Source organism: Thermobia domestica, chromosome 7 (genome assembly GCF_964235325.1).
Source record: "Thermobia domestica chromosome 7, izTheDome1.hap1.1, whole genome shotgun sequence".
Classification (NCBI taxonomy): Eukaryota; Metazoa; Arthropoda; class Insecta; order Zygentoma; family Lepismatidae; genus Thermobia; species Thermobia domestica.
Genome location: NC_137460.1, coordinates 290,570,687 through 290,591,521, shown reverse-complemented (window position 1 = coordinate 290,591,521; position 20,835 = coordinate 290,570,687). Strand labels below are relative to the sequence as shown.

Below are 20,835 nucleotides of genomic sequence, written 5' to 3'. Positions count from 1 at the left end.
AACGAAAATCTTTCAAATGAGCCAATTAAATCGATCCTAGGACAATGTGGGGGGGCTCCGTGAAGTTGCCCCCCCCACTTTGTTTTCTTAATTTCTCATACTGCAGTACAGTACAAACAAAAATATTTGCGGTACAAACCGGTACAAACGAAATACTTTTTATTGATATGCGGAAATCGTTTGTACCGAGAGGTGGGGGGGCCAGGTTCACAAGGGTTAATGGAAGTTGTGTTTCTCTCAATTCTTCAGAGATGGATTCCAATAACTCAGTACTGTTGGAACACCACTTTCTTAGCAAAAAACCACCCTTTTGTAGCATTTGTATTAATTCGTCCTTTATCTTTAAAGCTTCCTCCAAACTTTCAACCCCTGAAATACAACCGTCAATATAGAAGTCATTCTTGAGAATTTGTGCTGCCTTCGGATATTCACAAGCTTCTTCTGCACTTAATTGCTGGAGACAGCGAGTAGCAAGGAAAGGCGCCGAGGCTGTTCCGTATGTGACAGTCTGTAATTCATATACCTTAATGGGTTCTTCTTCTGATCTTCTGGAATTTACAGTCACGCTCATCAATCAAAATCTGTCGATACATCTTCTCTATATCTGCAGTAAAAGCCATAGGGTAGGTGCGAAATCTTAATATAATTGACTGCAAATCGTCTTGCACAGTTGGACCAACTTTGAGAACATCGTTCAGTGAAATGCCACTAGTTGAGCATGCGGATGCATCAAATACTACTCTAGTCTTCGTAGTAGTACTAGCTTCCTTAATAACTGGATGATGAGGCAAGTAATATCCTTGAGTAATATTAGAGTTGCCTTCCACTTCCTTCATATGCTCCAAAGTTTCATACTCTTCAAGGAATGCCACATAATCTGTGTGTAACTTGGGGCATCTATTTAACCTTTTTTCTAGTTGTTGTAAACGTTGAACAGCTGTCTGATACGAATCACCTAACTGGGTCACTTCTTGTTTGAATGGCAGTCTCACTATAAAGCGTCCTGTTGAATGTCTTCTAGTGTTTGCGATAAAATGTTCTTCGCACTCCCTTTCTTCTTTGCATAAAGGAGTTTCTTGAATATCTTCTATTTTCCAAAACTTCTGCAGCTGATGGCTTAAATCATCGTTGTTGTGCAAAAAGAATGTTCAATGTTCTGGCGTGAAGTTGTTGTGCTTGGGCATCTGATATTGTCCTGAAACCATCCATCCTAACTCTGTATTTTGGAGAACTGGAAATGCTCCTGGACGCACCTGTTGTCCTGCTTTTAGTAGACTAAAGAAAATTCCAGCACCTAACAACAAATCAATCTTACCAGACTTGTTGAAATTAGGATCCGCTAACTGTAAATTCGGTGGAAAGTTCCATTCTTTAATGTCAATATCAGCATCAGGTAAATTTCCCGCTATTTTGGGCAATACAAAACACTCAACATCTACACTAAAATCACTTACAGCAGAGAATACTTGTAACTTACTTCCGTATTTAACGTTGCAACTTACATTATTAATACCTTGTACAGGAACATTGATAGGAAATTTCTTTAATTTTAACCTTTGAATGAGAGATTCTGTTGCAAAATGAGATTGGGAACAACTATCAAGCAAAGCCCTGACCATATGTAATTTACCATTGCAATCTTTAACTTGAACAACTGCAGTTGAAAGTAAAACACGCACATTACCTTTAGGCTTCACAGAGCAATAAGTACTAGTATTGACAACTTCCTGTCCTTGAGACATTGACTTTTCCCCTACAGGTTCCGTAACAGAATCATTTTCAACACTTGCAGCATGATTAGGCTGTGATTTCTTAAAATTACTATGCAATAACGTGTGATGCTTCAGATTACATATTTTGCATGCACATAGCGAACAATCTTTCGCTACATGGTTGATAACTTTCAAACAATTAAAATGAAGTTTGTTCTGTTTCGCAAAACTTAATCTTTTGGATACACTTAATTTCTGAAACTCATTACACTTGTGTAACGCATGACTTTGTTGACAAAACGAACACAAAACATTAGTACTCACATAAGAATGTCTAGCATTTTTTACATCCTTAACAACATTAGATTTACTGAGATGCGACTTTGATTGCATAGACTTTACCAATTCTAAGGCCTGGCATTTATTTTCTAAAAAGACATGAAGTTCTTCTAAACTAGCAAACTGTTCCCTATTTGTTTGATTTTCAAAGTCTTTACGTGTTTGTTCATCTAGCTTTTCCAACACTAGCTGCGATAACAATATATCCTCCAAAGGAGTATCTAACTGTAACGCCTTAAGTGCATTTACGTTACTTATAGTTTGATTTAATAATGTCCTTAAGTCCGTCACTGAATCTTTACTGACAGTTGGTAATGAAAACAATGCTTTTACATGAGCAGTTGCTATTAGCTTTGGATTATTATACCTTTTGCATATCATTTCCCAAGCAAGTTTGAAATTTTCACCTGTCACTGGTATATTCTCAACTAATTTGCTTGCTTCACCTGATAATGAGGACAACAAATAATGAAATCTTTGAATATCATCTAAACTTTGATTGTTTACAACCAAACTACTGAAAGTATCATGAAAATGTCTGAAATCTATAACTTGACCTTTAAATGTTGGTAGCTTTATGACTGGTAATTTTACACACCCTGTATTCGCGGTTGAATCACCTGACGAACTTCTATTGCTACTACTAGCCTTCTCAGCTGTTTCAACAATTGACGTCATTTTTGCAAGAGTATCGTAGTAAGTAGCTTTAAACAAGTCTCTATCCTGTGTGTATTCATTGTTTTCGTCCTTTAATTCAAGCTGTTTTTGCACTTCATCATATTCTTTGAATATATTGGGTAAACGTGCACACCTAACTTTAATTTGGATTACATCACCGTCTGCTCCAAATTGTTCAACAAATGTTTTCATTCTTGTAAGGGAAGCTTTAGCTAGGCCTCTTGCCTTTATAAGAGAATTTGTATTTGAATCCATAGCTTGTGATATTTCTACCTGAAGTCCTTATAACAACAGACCTTTACACAAGTAAAAGAAACTAAAAAATATACTTATCTACGTGACTGCTACATTGCGCCTTTGTTTTTCTTCAGATTGCAATGCACAGCTAAATGCGTGGGCGCTTACGTGGTAAGTCCACTAGGTCAATTTTGCTTCTGTTTCTTAACACTCACTGTCTTTACACACACACACAGTTAATATGAATGTTTGAATGATTCACTTATTCTTTTTCTTGGCACAACACTTCCTCCATTCGGCACTGGAGGACCAAAAAACTGTTTATGATTATGTTCTTAAATGTTCGCGATTTACTTAACTGGTAATGGACTGTCTTCCAACAATGGAAACTTCCAATACTTGCTTTTAGTTTTTATTGTACCTTCTAATCGCTGGTTTTCAAGTAACACATAAAATAAACCACAAAGTACATATAATAACTGCACTGTGTTCATTGCACTTAAATAACAAACTTAACTTCAAAATTATGGAAGAAATGTTCGTGCCTCGTGCCTTATGCACCGTCTCTCTTCAACACTTTCCATCTTGAATAACAAATGAAATCTAAGTTTCGTAAAAACGGTGTTTCCAGTTCTTAAAAAATATTACTACATAATATAAGACTTAACAACCACCATGTCCCATTTTTCCCTATATAGAAGTATATTTTTCAAAAAATCCCTGAGACGTCCCAAATTACCCTAGGATAATGATTCGACCGTCATTCTCTTCAGAATGGAACTGCCTTTCAGACGGTATTACTCACGTGTCCCCATCATGTATGTGAGGGGGGGGGGGGGAAATCAGGGTGCGAATTGGCGGGGGGGATGCCAGGGATTTCCCCTCCTGACAAAAATCTTTCCCACCCTGGAGAAGAAAAATTTTATCCCTGGCAGGGATAACTTTTTCCCCCTCTGGAGTATTTTTAAGTGGACATAAAGATAAGTAGGTCTACTTTGTGTAGCTAACCTAAATATTACTTGAGTGAAAATTTATGAAAGATCTCACATCTCAACTGTTTTGTACTTGTTAGTGTATATATATGTGGGGGGAGGACTGGATGCGCATATGAGTGAAATTCATCCCCCCCAGGGAAAATTTTTCAATTCGCACACTGGGGGAAATGACGATAAACGGGATGTTGGGGGTAAAAATTTCCCTTTTTTCACCCTTTTGCCCCTCTGTTTCCCCCCCCCCCCTGTTTTAGCACTGACATCGGAACAAAAAATCTGGTAAATACTACTCGGTGGACTGAATGTTTGTGCAAAATTTCAATCTTCTACGTAGAAAAATAAGCTCGCCAAAAAATATTGAACATAGGCTAAAAAAAAATAAGAAATTTTTCACTTATGACGTCATCACCTCCTATGTCTGGACGCAGAACGGTCTGAAACCATACGTAATGTCTTCTGCAAGGCCTCTGGACTTGGAAAACAAAAAAAAACCGGACGAAAAAGCTCAAATAGAAGAGAAATAATGCAATGTACCATGAAAAATGCGTATGGTACAAATTGTACCATGGATCTGGAAAGGGCTATAGATGCTTCTCTCACACCATTAATGCACCTGGGGGATTGGCACTGTGGGAGTGACGCCGGGATAATTCCACGAAGTAACTTGTAATTACTGCACACATCCACAAAAATTGACGTTAGTCTCCCTCAAAAGAATGAAGACAATCACCAAAATGGAATGAGAGTGCTGGAAGGCGCGTTCATAACTGATACGTGCTAGGTATATGAACCTGGGGCTTCACTGATTGGGGCTAGCTATGACTAGGTCCTTGACTGGCTAATAACGTGTGCTCTTAACACAACATTATGCTCGATGCCATTGACGTGGTCATTGCTCGCAGTTACGGAGCAAGACTCCCCGAGTTGAAACACTCGAGATCCGAGCTGCATTGACCGACTGGTCAATTTTGGAAGTTCATTCTGAAATATCATTTGATTGCATCACCTGTATGTACATGCAAATTGAATGTCAAAAGAATGAACGTTAATTTTCAGTCCACTGGCAATGTTGCACAAGACATTACGATAACTTGGATGTGGGAACGTTCAGCTAACGAACTGCAGAACGATATAGTTGTCGTCGCTCTGGCGCTCAGACACCTGATGTGCAAAATTTGCATAAATGATTGGAGAATATACTTGAATCAGCTCCAAATAACTCCAGAACACAGTCTTTGTATATTAGTAAGTCAGGGAGAAACGCTGAGAACATTAGGCGCTCACTAAAATCCTCTCAGGGTGAAAAAACGTTTCACGTATATATATGAGTGAACGATAAAAGATTTCTTTCTTCAATTGGGAGGAAAGGAAGCAATTGCCACCGAAGAAAGAAATTATATGCGTCGCACAATAAGGTATAAATCGAAAAATGATTGCTGTCTTTACAAAATATACAGAGCATCCTCAAAAATTACTTCTATAACCTGGTGGCGGCTTATCCACCTAGAAAAATATCTAAGTTACTGCCCTGCTTTTATCGTGGGAAAACAGTTGGCAATTAGGGTAGTGATGGTTGGGAAGCATTAAGAATTCGGGACCAATACAATATGTCAGCCACCGGGGCCAACTAGTAGCCAATCCGGACCTGGGTGGCAGCCATCTTGGTATAAGCTATATTGAATTCAGGAGTTTTTTTAATGGATGGGTACATGCTTGACACATAATTTTAGGCTGGAATGTCACCCAAAGCACAAATATAAAGCCAGATTTTAGATATCTTTAATTTGTTCAAAGTTATTGTTCTACGAAAAGTGTTCAAGTACTCGCCCTGTTCTCGTAAACATATCCGTAAGCGAGTCACCCATGAGTGTCGAACATTCAAAAGAGTTTCTTGAGTTTGGGCGTAACAGGGCTCAGTGATTAGTTGACGAAGGTAACGTAAACTATAAGAACGTAAAGTTTATACGTATTTGAAGTGAATAAACCAAGGCGTTCAAATAGTCCTACGAGTAAAAATCAAGGAGAGTAATGTGTGGGAACCTGGGTGCCCACTACGTTTGATCCTCGTCTACCAATCCACCTACGGTATAATTCGATATCAAGGAACTGCATAACCATGGTTTCGTAAAGAGATGGTGCACGATCATGTGGGAAAGACTCATCCGCTGAAAGTAAGTTGTGATCGCGTAAGAAGTGCAGGAAATTATCTGCTTTCAATATCCCATCAATGAAGAATGGAGCTGATACTGACAGCACATATTCCACATTATATCATGGGTTTCTCTGTACCGACCACGTTTCTCCATTTACCTAGTGTGGGTTCTCCGAGGACCAATAAAGCATGTGTTGTCTATTCATCTCGCTGTTGGTTTAAAAGAACATCTGATCACTACGCGAAATGTTTCGCCGAATGTCAAGGTTCAAATTGATCGACGCACCACTCACAGAACTGCATCCTCCATCAGGATCATCCTAACTGAGATGTTATTTCGTGTATGTCTTGCATGGATGCCACTTTTGTTCTCGCATAATCTTATTAATCGAACTATTGCTAAAACCACATTGGGAGTACAATCGTCGAATACCTCACGAACGCTGCCAGAACTGCCGTTGTTTTTCCTTCATCCGCGTTTTTTTTTCTGAATTTTAGATCGATGTGTATCGTGCAATGCACCTGTTTCTTTAAACTAGTTGAGCACGTTAGCAATACGAATTTTTACCTAAATTTTATAATGAAGTCCTTTCGTGTTTAAACTCTACTTATGTTCATTAAACACAATAATACATTCAGCAAGGTTATGTGAAAAAAATACATAAAAATAGATTTTTAAAATACAAGCACGTGACAGTTTCAACAAACGTCATCAGACTTCCACAGTTGGTATGTTTTAACCGTTGCGCGTTAGTGTGTTTTACATATGTCTTTTTGCATAGTCTTGCTGAATTCGTTCTTGTTTATAGATTAGCAATGTCGAAATAAGTTCTTACACGAATAGTTATGTTACATATTTCAAAAATGAATAAAATAAACATAATCCACCTTACGCAGAGTTGTTTTGACTAATGATTAGCGTCTTACTAAAAGCCTAAATACTGCTGGACAGAGTCGAAATCTTTAGTATGTTACTAATCACGCTTCAAAATGACTCTGCATAAGGCTTAATATATATAAATAAAATGTTTACATGTTGGGTTATTCACAATATGAACCAAAACTAATCATACATGATGTGTGACGTTAGATAGTTTTATAAACAGTATTACGAGTACTCAATACCACAAACATTAGTTTTGTATAAACGATCAGGGTCTCTTTTCGTATGAGTTTTAGTCAACGTAACGCAACACATGAGTTTAAGCTATTAGATAATGATATGGGCTTTCTAATTCTTTCTTACTAATTTCGTTCATATTTGCAATAGACCAGGAAGTTGGTTAAATATATGATTTTCCTTTCATGTCATTAATCATCACCTTACGTTATCTGCATTTTTTTCTTTGGCGCTTGTTCAAGTAACTGCACTGAAATAATTCTACATGTGAACATGGATCGCTCATAATACGTATATAGCAGGCGCGTTGGCGATTGTGCTTATGCACATAGGCAATGATAATAATAAAAAAAATAAGTTCCCCCCCTCCAAAAAATATTAGCACAATTGTCAATGAGACATACGACTAACCCTAGAATTTTAATACGTTATTTAGAAATACTCCAAAGGTGGAGAGTCACACTCTAAATTGACTCACTAATTTTAACCGTGATATCGAATTTTTTATGTGTTGATAAATGTAATCTTACACTTCTTAACATAAAGTACTAGTTTTCTATATTGGCAAAAGAGCTCCACCAGTGCCAATTAATACATGAGATAGTCATTTCCATACCTACTAAATCTTTTTAATCACAAAATTATCGTTTTGTGAGACTGTATTGTGATTTTTTACCACAAGTTTTGGTTGTGATGAGGTCCATTTAGATTCGCAACAACTGTGTAAAAGTATTTTCAAGGAAATCCCCCAATCCATTCCTGTATTGAAGTTCTACTACATGGATTGCTCATCGGAGGTCTGACTGGTGCATGAAAACAACTTGGATAGGGAGAAGGAGACGAATAAAAGCAGGAACAAATATACAAAGTGCAAGGCAAAACGAAGATCCATTCTTTGAATTAATAGTGGATTATATGAATTGTTACAAATGCGAATTCGTTCAAGGGTAATTACAAGTTGTTTATAGTTAATTTTCTTTCATCCATTTATATCTGTAAGATGCAAATAAATGAGCTATCGGCTGATGATTCGTAATTTTACGGCTCAAATTCGTTACTTAATCCGAAGAATATATGTTTTTTTTACTTGACTGATTGACGTCATCCGTTCAGAGGTAATGATTGTGCACTTTCTAAACGTTCAGTCACTCATATTAATAACGTTTATTCGATTAGCAAGTTTATATTAGTGAATAGGATGTCGTGCATATTAAGAATAGGCGTGCTCAATACTAATGGTTTCAAGTGTTGTCCTTTCTGAAGTATGCAGGGAATACGTCCCCAAATGTCGTAAGATTGTGTAATATGTTGATAGGAAATACTAACATAGGAAGAAGTTCAATAAACGTGTGCAGATTAACAGAGTGTTTTATCGATATAATTGCATTGCAGATTTTGGTACTGATCAAGATTAGTTCGTCATAAAAATGGTAATTTTCAGTTACTGTGAGTGAGTTTATACAAAAGAGCATTTTGTTGGATACTAATTTCCACTGCCGAAGAAATTTATCAGGAAGGCCGAACTAAAAAGGGTTATAGTTAAGGAGCCGTACTTCCCATTTAGGGAAGGACGAGAAACGCCATACTTTCAGGAATTATTCATTGACTATCTAGGATGTTAAAAAGTAGGTAATAGACTGAGTTCTTGCCCTTGTACTTAGGGTGTTTAGGTAGTGCAGCAGTAAGATGTATCCTCGTGCACGGGAGATGAGAAGTAGCTATTCTTAACTATTACCCTAAAAAGTTACTTTTAAAATAGTAGAAACTCTCTCTAGGTATGCAAATTCAGAATCATGTAGAACCTTTTTTTATTTTATTTATTTATTTATTTATTTTTTTTGTAACAGTCGAAGATATTTCAAGTTAGTCTTAATACAGTTTATGCATAGGAATTTCTGAGTACGTGGTGTTCATATACTATTAATTGAAATTAATGCTATGTGTTATTTGGAGAAATGTTACACAATCTTAGAATAACCTTTTCATTAATGAAAGACCTTGTAACTTTTTAATTAATTGATAAAAGCAAGGGAACACTGTATCAAGGAAAGATCAAACAGATAACATTGTCTTACATACATCGCATGCCTGCTATTAACAACGATGGCAATTTATTTTTTTCTAAATGTCATTATGTCAGGATATTACATATTTCAGATTTATGTTATACGAAAATTTGTTATCTTACACGAAAATTGATAATATTACATTTAATTTTTAGTGTTATTAATTAAGCACATTGTAGCATCAAAAACATGTGTAAACATCAAATCTTTGGTGTGCAGTACCATAGTAGTAGTAGAAGTTAGATGGTCCTGTCGGTGCACTTCGGAAGTGCCTTATCGTCCAATAGCATGACCAATATATTATGCAAAAGCTATAAAATAAATTACTTACAAGATGACTTTTGGCGCAGCACTAGACAAAAATGTTGGAAACTTATCATTTTCCCACTAATTTCCTTTTTAGTATTTCTTCAAAGGTTTCCACCACGCGAAATGAAAATATTTCCCTTAGCATAGATAAAACTCAAAGGGGGCACCAGAGGTAATCGTTGGCAAATTGGATTCTTGTACGACTTGCGTATAAATACGAAGTCAAGATGTGTAACATAAAAGCTACGGTGCAAAAAACACAAACCAACTTGTGCTAGGTCTCCAGTAAAAATCCACGAATGCTACTTAACCGAGTTAGAGCAGGGCAAAACACATAAACTCGTGCCGTAGCCTGAAGGGAGGAGGCGCGTCAGCGATGAAGGATATGCGCGAGGCAAGGATTGTGGAAAGAAATGGATTTTGGTAATAATGCGGGTTTCTGTAGTACTTGTTATAGTATTATACTAGTAACGTTGCACTTGTAAACATTAAATACAGGTTCCGTGCACTGTGCAAAAATATGCCGCGGGCCGGTAAAAAATAACATCTAATGGAGCCATCTTTCGTAGGTAGGCACTTATTGTATCCGTTGTACAGCACTTGTGATGATTGTACATTAGTAACTTTACACTTACAAATACAAAATACAGCTTATTACTTCGTATTTAATTCTCTCGCCTGCAGAAATTTGTACACCTAAACTACACTTTTATACCTTGAGTTAAAAGAGACTAAAATTACTACTTTTCGAAAGATTTTGTCTAATAAAATGTGCTTAAACAAGCATCACATCCGATCATATCGATAATTCACATGCTTGCCTTTGATTCCAGCGAGTTCTCGGGTTCGATTGGTAAAGAGGACACGCTCGATGAAATTGTAATAGCTTTCACAGGGTATCCGTTATATGAATTAGGTTTACGCACCAGATAAATGTTGGGATTGTATCTAACGTAATGGCTTGTCTACTCCTTTCTTCTTATTACCTGGGAAATGTAACCGCCGAAGGGCGTCATCCCTAATAGGTGACGGGCTTACATGGCCATACCTGTCGAATGGCCAGAATTTTAATTCCTGATCCTAATCCTAGATGCTTAGTTTTCTCCACGTTGATATCTTTAGCCATTCCAAAATACAACGAATGTTGTTAAATTTCTCAACGCTGCTTAAGAAATTGCGAGAACTCTTTATAATTCTAACTATTAGAAACTAATTCTGTTATTTATACAAGGAGTAAAGCAACTTAAAAAAAAAAAAAAACTCGCACTACTACGTCACTACAGAAGTTCTGTATCAAATTCTACCCATGGATCCCTTATCTACAAGGTTGAGATATAAAATTGCATTGTAAGGGGTATTGTAAGTTTTACTTTCATTGTAAAATATTCATATGATTGGATGTGATACATATCTCAGGGCAATTTTGAAAAGAAAAGTTTCAAGAAAGTTAAATTTTCAGTCGGTTTAAACTTCATTCCTGCTTGTAAGGATCACGTCATATATTCATAGTATTTAGATGTTCCGGTTCCTTTGATGTGTATTGACACGTCTACCTCAGGGACTCACTTGATGAGCGTTCACCTCCAGTGTGTGGATATCCTGGTTTGATCCCAATTTGTGCTAAGTAGACTTTGTGATGGGAAATACCATATGCGTGGATTTTCTGTGTGATTTTCCCTTCCATCCCACTTTCTTTATTCCACCATTTGATTGATTTCCCATCATCACCATCTCCTTTAGCCCACACGGTGTAACTGTGAGACTTAAAACTCAATGATTTAATTTCATTTTTACATCTGCCTCACTTGAGTAATTTTTCTTGTGGACACCTAGAAAATTCGAGTAATTCAGATATTGTTCCATCGTTAGTGGATAACGTGTAATAAATCAGCATGATACTGTCAGTTTCTGTTCAACATTTAGAGTTGGAATATGTAATAACCTGACGAAGAGATGTTTAACCTTTCAGTCATCTTTGTCATTTTCGTAGACTTTCAGTTTATTATACCTCAGAGACTATTCACCCGATTGATATGGTTAAAGCCTTGTTTTTTGGAAGAAGAATGCGTGCAATCTTATGCTATAAGTTTGATTGCAATGTTGCCAACGGGAGGGAAATGTAGGGCTGAAAATTTTAAAAAAACAAGTCAGTAACCGAATTTTAGGACTTGTTGGAGTTGGGACCACTATCGCCACATGGATCCAAGTCATCTGAAGAAAATATTTGCCGTGTACGAATTAGAGTGTAAACGTAAAGTCGTTGGCTGTCATAGAGACCAAAAAAAAAAAAAAAGTTCCCGCTAGTCGTGGACACAATTTTGAGTTTTTCGCCACAGAAACAAAATCAAGAGTTATGCAGGCGCTGCAGCTTCTGCGTAGGCCATAAATGAAGCCTTCAGATACTGCTACAACTGTTTCAGTGTAGCCAACAAGAAGCAGGTTATAGAGGGAAAAGTATGAAGTTTTTCAGTTAAAATGAATTAAAATTTCCTGTGGCTGGAAACAGTCCCACCAGACAGACGCAAACTGTCTCAAAATAAACTTTCGTATCCCGCTGATGTATCGTAGAAGTATTATGACAATATCTAATAAACTAAGCATAAAAATTCACTCTACCTAGAAAAAAAAATATCCTTCCACTTACACGGAATGTACCTGAACCTAAACCCACAAAGTGGGGGTGATGTATATATTTCCTGAAAGCTTGGGTCAAGGTAAGATCAAAACTGGTTACCAAAATGGGGGAGGTGTCAAGCATTTCGCTTGAAGGCAGCACGCTACTCATTTTTATTAACAGCTTTAAGCGTGTCTTAAAGTCCGTTGCAACCCCGAAAAATCTGAAACGGTGATACAGATATGAAAACAGAAAAACATGTATTTCATAATTCCAATAGTACAATGTATCAAAGTAAAATGAATTGTCCCAGGGTCCCCCGAAGAGTCACAGATGGGCTCCAACTCAAAATTTTTAAATGGAAAGGGGGGTCAACTTGCATGTCGTATGAAAGTTGGTCTTAAATAAAAGAAGATAAATTAAGTCGCGACTCTACGATAAGCCTGTGCAAAATAGCGGTGGGTCTAAATATTAACACAATCTTCGTTGCGAAGTCTATGGCCACTCGTATGTATCTAAAACGGAGGAATAGTTGTAGAAACAAAAACACGGATATGTCATTATTTCAAAAGTATAATGATTCAAAGTAAAAAGAAATGTTCAAGGGTCCCAGACGGGGATAAACTCAAAATGCTGAAATAGGAGGAGGTTCAAATTATGCATCGTATGAAAGCCTATGTTAAGTGAACGAAGAGGAAACAAGTGTCAACTCCTGATGAAAAAGTCTATTGCCACTCCTATTAATCTGAAACGGTGAGACAGGTGTAGAAACTAAACAAAACCTAGAATGTATCAAAGGAAAAAAGAAATATCCCAGTTTCAACTCAAAAGTTTCAAATGCGAAGGGTGGTAAATAAGCACATCATGTGAAAGCTCGTCTTAAATGATACGGAATTGGATATTGGGCAAGTCTCGATTGTCGATAAGCATTGCAAAATAACACGAATCATTTCCTTTATTCATTATAGTTTTTTTTTTTGTTTTGTTTTGTTTTGTCTTTGCTCCTGTCTCATCGTTTCACATTAATAGAAGTGGCAATAGACTTTTTCATCAACAGTCGAGACTTGTTTTCTCTTCTTTCACTTTACATAAACTTTCATAACGTACTCAACTTGAACCCCTTGCTATTTCAATATTTTGAGTTTTACCCCGTCTTTGACCCTGAGAGGGACCCTGGAACTTTTTTCTAAACTTTGAATCATTATACTTTTGAAATAATGACATATCCGTGCTTTTACTTCTACAACTATTCCACCCTTTCAGATTCATATGAGTGGCCATACACTTTGCAATAAAAATTTTGTTGATATTTTGACCCACCGCTTATTTTGCACAGGCTTATCGTAGAGAGTCGCGACTTGATTTATCTTCTTTTATTTAACACCAACTTTCATACGACATGCAAATTGACCCCCCTTTCCAATTAAAAATTTTAAGTTGGACCCTGGGACAATTAATTTTACTTTGATACGTTATATTTTTGAAATGATGAAATACATGTTTTTATGTTTTCCTATTTGTCCCACCATTTCAGATTTTTCGGGGTTGCAACGGACTTGAAGACACGCTTAAAGGTGTTAATAAAAATGAGTAACGTGCTGCCCTCAAGTGAAATGCTTGAGACCTCCCCAATTTTGGTAACCGGTTTTGATCTTACCTTGACCCAAGCTTTCAGGAAATATATACATCACCTCACTTTGTTGGTTCAGGTTCAAGTACATTCCTATTACAGAATAAGGTCTACTAAAATCTCAACTGTACTTACCCTAATCATCCAAGTGAAAGCTTCTATGGTGCTTGTGAAGGCCAAGCAACAAACTTTTAGATAGTGGTACCTTTTCTCCATTGTAAGAAACAAAAGAGAAGTGTAGCCAACAAGAGTTAAAAATGAAATATTTTCTGAATTTTCACCCTAAAATAGGAAATTAACATTTTCTATGGCTAGAAACACTGCTACCAGACATGCAAACTATCTTAAAATATGCTCTGGTAACCCGCTAATACATCACAGAAGTATCGTATCGATATCTAAGAAACGGAGCTTGCACTTTTAAAAAAAATAGTTATGGTAAACAAAATTAAAAAAAAAATGTAAATTTGAATTTTTCGTGCGTCCCTTTGTTACCAGATTGTAAATATCTGTACCTGCTTTCGTTTTGTAAGGACTGTGTTTCAACTGGCGTAAGTCGACTTGCGTTCATAAGTATATGTATGGATTTATAAACATATTTCGATATTTTTGACAGAAAAATAAGAAAATTTTAATTTCGCTAGTTGGTAACACTTATTATGAATTGGTCAAATTGATCTAAAAAATTAGGTATTTATATAAGGTATATACCTGACAAGTCCTAAGTAAATGTCTCTGAAACAAAGGAAGTGATATTGAAAATAATAATAATAATAATTAAAAAAATGAAAATACGAATGATCACGATTTTTATATTTTGGGCTCAAATTTGAGGAAGAAATTCGCCACTAAAAAAAAAAGGCTAACTATGATCAAACAATATTTGCAATAGAAAAAAAAATCCTGATATCTTAATTAGCGTTCACACAGCAGAGGATTAAGAGACAACCCCGTATGTGTCGCTTCGGCTATTAAGTCCCAAAAGGTTTAATATATATACTTTAATCCCAACATTTATACTTTAATCCCAAGTAAAGAAAATGGAAAAGATAGTGTTATTTGTTTAATTACGGTATATTATGTATCATTAACTTACAGTATTTTTCTCTCTCTCTCTCCAGGTTCTTACCTAGAAAGTGATTTAACATAGGGAAAAGGTTCTAAACGAACTGCTTGAATTAAAAATTTTAGAATATACGTACGAAGTACAAAATTGTTTGTAAATAGCTTGAGAGATGAATTATTCAGAATAGAAATGAAAAATGATTCATGAGTAGTAAAATGGCCTACAACGTATACATGGTAATGTGATAGAAAAAAATACCAGTATGTCTGCCAATGTTTTATGAAACCATGGAATCGAAATCACGCAAAACAAAAGATAAATATCGTACTGCAAATAAGAAATCATTTTTGCGGGACGACAAAAATAAATTTGTAACAGAGTCTGATATCAAGCAGGGTATTTTGACTTCCAACACAGAAGATGTTTCGATAAAACAAGAGCCAGATAGCGAAGATGATGTAGAGTATATAAATATCTGTGATGATAATGTGAAAGTAGAAGAATGTGATTCAACTGTAGAATCAAATGAAGGATTACCATGTAGAAAAACAGAAGATAAAATAGATAATACAAGCAAGAAATCAGAAAGGTAAGTTGGTTTAAGAATGTGTATTTTCAAAATTGTGCAGTATTGCTATAAATGTTAAGAAGCATTTCTAGAATTTTTAGAAAGTATGAACGTATTTTAGGGTGTACTTTATCCAGCCTCATGCAAAAGTGAAAATATATATGCATTACTGTTTGTAACTAAACTCAATTCAACGACTGGGGACCGCAGAGGCTCAGTGGTAGAGCGTTCACCTCTGGTGCTTGGGGTCCCGGGTTCGATCCCACCCTCCGCCAAGTTAACTTTGTTGTGGACAAACACCGTGTGTGGGGGTTTTCTCGGGGTTCTCCCGTTTCCTCCCACTTCTTCATTCCACCCTTTCATTCATCACTCATCATCGCCGTCTCCTTTAGCCTAACCGGCATAACCGTGGGACGTAAAACTCAAAGATTTCATTTTTCCAATTCAACGACTGGTGGTTATAGTCATGTAAATAAGCTCTTACTCTTTTTTCTTGATAACCATCAATCAGTCCTATTGATCATTTCTGAATGGGGAAGAGAAATGAATACGCTTATTAATTATTTATCTAAGAACATGATTCCAATTAACATTGGAATATCTAACAAATCCATGAGATGTTAGCATAAGGTAATAATAAGTAACATCATCTAAGGAGTAACAAGAAAGATTTACCGTAGCTGACTAGAATTTATCTATTAAAATGACGTCGTAGTGCAGAGTTATATGCACCTTCAGAATGAAATAAAACTTCGGGAGTATGTGATATTTCATTGTATAACTTAAGAAACCTATAAGACTGTGAGCGTTGAATGGGTTGTCCTATATGAAAAACGTATGTATTACGTTTTTGTCTTAAATGAATCCGGAGATACAATTCTGAAAGTAGTGTTTCGGATCTGAGTTCACTATGTATACATTTGTACAGATATTTGAGAATACTGGTTTTATGACGAGTGTCAGGTAGTTGAATATCTATTGCTCGTAATAGTTCATGTTTTGTCGTCTCACGTTCGCGAGGTACTCTGGATAAACCAGAGGAATAAACCAGATGTGTCGACTTTAACGTTTTTCTGGTCCAGAAAACACTTGTGGCAGCTGCTGATTGCGAGCTGGCATTTTTATGATGCAGAATGTTTAGACGCTAGTGGTTGAACTGTCTACTCACATTCAGTACTTCTAGTGGACATGTGGCTGTGTATCATACTGCATTGACCGCTCTACGATCCTCCAGTGGACAGTTGCGATATGATCCAATTTACCAAAAATTGATGCAATCATTTGTCTGGAGACGCTGTGTGCACAAACGGCTTTGGTTATTTCAGTTTCATTGCGGAACACCCACACAGCAGATTGTCGCTTTGTTTCCGGTTCGTATGCATAAATCCACGTTTCATCACCTGTTACGATGCTAAACTGCAAATTTGATTATCCAGACTTAACCACTTCGTCATCGGAGCAGGACGTTTAGACGCAGACATTTAGGCGTGGCCGTTCATGCGCAAAGCAGTCCACGATAAAGTGCTTCGGCCTGGTTGTTCGTTCTTGATTGGTCATTGAGAACTCTGTCATACTGACATACTGATTCCATATTCTTATTGAAAACAATACTATTCTTATGTCACCCAATCATATCGTTCCTTTACATTAGATATCCTATAAAAGACAAAAATTTGTTTTGGGGTATCACATTCTGCTTACAGTAAATTTTATTTGTCCTATTTTTCCTATTTCAATATATAGCTTGTGCCTATAAGTGCCTATTTTTATGTAATCTGAAATAATTTCTATTAATACAATAGACTATCAACTATCCGGCCTAATGGGCTGGTCAAATAACAAAAAAGCATTCAATAGATACTTACTTCCTGAGCTACACATACATAGCATTAAAAGCACCATTTTTATTCCAAAACCAGCTCTTATTCATTTTTAGAGGCCAGTACTTAATGAGCAATTCTTGTTTTGAATCACACAATAATGTCTGACTCAAAAAAAAGAAGTACGCTGTGCAGTATGAGTATGTAGTCACATCTTTAAAATAACTAAACATTAAGGAAAAGCGTACGTTGTTTTACGCAAATTACATGTCTTCATTACATATGTCCTATTTATTAAAAAAGAAATATCCTTTTAAAATTAAGCCACATAGCAAGGAGAACGGTTAGTCAAAATTTTTCTGCAGTTTCTTCCCACTTGTTTTCAACTGGAAGAGACAAGTTATGCATAACGTGCAGAAACTTCACTATGTTCAAGATGTTATTTTTAGTTCTTGCAGAATTATTTGTGGAAATTTTTTGAAATTTCCAATGCCGGTTCATATTTTAGTGTCTAAAGATCCGGACTGTAGTTATGAAATACATTATAACATATGTAGGTAGGTAAATCTATTTGGAAAGCAGGTTTTGTGCCTAAATGTCTTGCGCCCAAGTCTCCGCATCCAAATGTCATGGGCCGTGTCGTCATAGCTTTGCACCATTTAACACAGGCCTTTTTTAATGCTTAAGTTAAATTTTGTGAGATCAAAAAGCTCAAAGTTTTTCACATCTTCATTATCTTCCAATACTGTTAGTATTTGGCTCATGTAAATGCCTAACGTCCCCTGAATTTCGCGATGAGTCTTATATCGATCAGTTATTCACGAACAGCTTCATGTTTTTGAGCACAATTGGTTTCGATTGGATGACCTGCACTATCCTCATCACCCAGGCTGACCTCATTATATCTGAATTTTTGAAACCACCTGTAAATTGTCGTCTGAGATGAAACTTCATCAGAATATTAGTAGTGATCCGAAGAAAACACTCTTGCTGTGTTAAGCCTTGGCGAAAATGGTAATATACATGACACGGAAGTGCTGTCTCGTCAGGTGCATTTTTGATCATGAGCACCTCACTTCAAACTAGTGTCCTGCAACGACAAACATTCTGACAATCGTTTTCGCATTTAGAGTAAACAAATATAACAGTTTATTACTAGAATAAAATCTTGCAGGTTACATTGTCCTTATACTCGTAGGGTTTCTCGGGGTTCTCCCGTTTCCTCCCACTTTCTTTGTTCCACCATTACATTCATTTCTTATCATCACCGTCTCCTTTAGCCTAACGGCACAATAGTGAGACGTCAACTTAAAAATTTCGTTTCATTTTTGTGATTCCCGAAACTTTCAGTTCGATCCTCGTACATTATTTTGCATTAGCACATTGTGAATTTCTGCAGTTTTGGCTAGCTACTAATTTAGATAGTACTAGTACACAAGAGTCTATTACAAATTAGATTTTGCTCTAGGCCAAATGTTGATTGTATAATATGGAGATATCTGATTTTCAGATAGAGTAAGCTGATGATCGCGATTAGTTGTATCTAGTGTTTCCAAGTACACAGATACTATCATACGTGTAAAGGATACAACTGTTTCCAAGATATTAACGGCGTTTAGAATTCTTGCTATAAGTCATCGTAGTGAGAAGTAGCTCAGTTGAGATGATCTTCAGACATTCAAGAATATCGCAAAATAATTACGTTGAAGTTATTGGGGGAAAACACGTGTCTCAGGTCGATCAGCATCTGTAACATGTTTCTATAATCAAAACTTGATTAGAGCTTACTAAACGTCTGAGTTTTGAATTCGAATTCGACATCTGTGGAGGCAGTGGTTCGACTCCTTGTGAGATTATATTTTTGGATTGCACGTTACGCTGTAGATCCACATCTCATATACTCGTGGTGCGGAAAGGGATGATAAACCTGAAGTCAACCAACGAAGCAAATTGTATATCTGTCATCACCGCTACTCACTTGGTATTCCGAAAGCAAATGGGACGAAATCATAAAACATGTACCGGCTACAATTGGAAGGCGTAATATTATTAAGTTATATTCCCTATTGTATCTAACAGGTTGTGTTTTTGCGTGCCAGACGCTAAAACAGGAGTATTCCTTCGTCTGAATATTCACTACTTGTATATATGCCTGTGTTTGGTGATGGTGTTAAGAACAGTTTAACGGTATTTCATTGGTTCTATTACCACATTCTGAACGGAATAACAATGATTTAATGAATCTTTTGTTAGGTGCATCATAGTATAGATGTGACTCACTAACAGGGACTCCTCTAAAATGAAGGGGCGCGGTGGCTCAGTGGTAGGACGTTCACCTCCGGTGCTTGGGGTCCCTGGTTCGATCCCAGGTCGCGCCGTGTGGACTTTGTGGTGGACAAACACCGTGCTCGTGGGTTTTTTTGGGGTTTCTCCCGTTTTCTCCCACTTTTTCATTCCACCATTTCACTCATCTCTCATCATCACCGTCTCCTTTTGCCTAACCGGCATAACCGTGGAACGTAAAACTTAAAGATTTCATTTTCATTTTTTTTCCCTCTAAAATGACAATGCATCAACAGACACATTGATTGGTTGACTGGCATCGGAATAAAGTTCTACATTTACTCAAGCTCGTTCAATTCCCGAAATTGTACACTTTTAAATATTTATTTCCGATTTTAAAGCAACGGATTTCCCACTTATACTGTCTGTTAAAAAGGGCCGGTGGCTCAGTGTTAGGGCGTTCACCTCCGGTGCTTGGGGTCTCTGGTTCGATTTCAGCTCGCGCCGTGTGGACTTTGTGGTGGACAAACACCGTGCTTGTGGGTTTTCTCGGGGTTCTCCCGTTTCCTCCCACTTTCTTCGTTCAACCGTTTGACTCATCTCCCATCATCACCGTCTGCTTTAGCCTAACCGGCATAAGAGTGGGACGTAAAACTTAAAGATTTCATTTCATTTTTTTTTGTCTGTTGAACAGAATAAGTAGTAGCCTACTAGTTATTCCAAAACAATACTCGAATTATATTGTTCATTTCCGCGAGGAATATTTGCTGTGATACATGTTAAATGTGATGCAACGACGTATTAGTCAGTTAAGTTAAGTTTTTAAAGGTGTTTTCATTTTAAATAACTACAAATATATAGAGCGTCATTATTAGAATTAGCTATATCTATGACTAACGTGTTTTTCGGTCAAAAAGACTCTTGAGATCCTTCTGTACATTTTGTACTTTGATTTTCTACGTCATCTCATAGAAGGATCATTATATTAATAGAGAATCGGATTAATTTCCTCAAATAGGCATTTGACACTGATTTCTGTTCTTTTTTTTTTAAGGCTTGTAGCATTTATCACAAGGTGTACTCTAAATTCTGTAGGTCAACAAAACCTATACACGTTTATCTCTGTATCGAGTTTCAATGTGCCTTCAAGTAGAACACATTCGTGAATACGTTGAGCTTCTTCAAAATATCAGAAGACTTCCTCAGTATCCTACACAAAAATTGAGCGAGTTTAGTTTAAGTTCCGCTC

At 36.6% G+C, this 20,835-nt stretch overlaps 2 protein-coding genes across 5 annotated transcripts in view; one reads left to right on the top strand and one right to left on the bottom strand.

The window, feature by feature from the left end:
* Positions 1-1,148: 1,148 nt before the first annotated feature.
* LOC145689790 (uncharacterized) lies at positions 1,149-2,984 on the bottom strand. The gene has a single exon (XM_081763995.1). The coding sequence runs from the start codon at positions 2,982-2,984 to the stop codon at positions 1,149-1,151; it is 1,836 nt and encodes a 611-aa protein (XP_081620121.1).
* Positions 2,985-7,957: 4,973 nt separating this feature from the next.
* Positions 7,958-20,835, top strand: part of LOC145691031 (uncharacterized) — a 101,318-nt gene continuing 88,440 nt past the window's right edge. Inside the window, exons 1-2 of one of the 4 annotated variants that reach the window (XM_081766602.1) lie at positions 7,958-8,177; positions 14,971-15,504. In XM_081766602.1, coding sequence (XP_081622728.1) covers positions 15,188-15,504 — 317 coding nt within the window. In that variant the 5' untranslated portion in view covers positions 7,958-8,177; positions 14,971-15,187. Of the gene's footprint in view, positions 8,178-8,220; positions 8,346-14,970; positions 15,505-20,835 lie in introns of those variants that run through there. The other 3 variants (XM_081766600.1, XM_081766601.1, XM_081766599.1) reach the window with 3 other exon arrangements.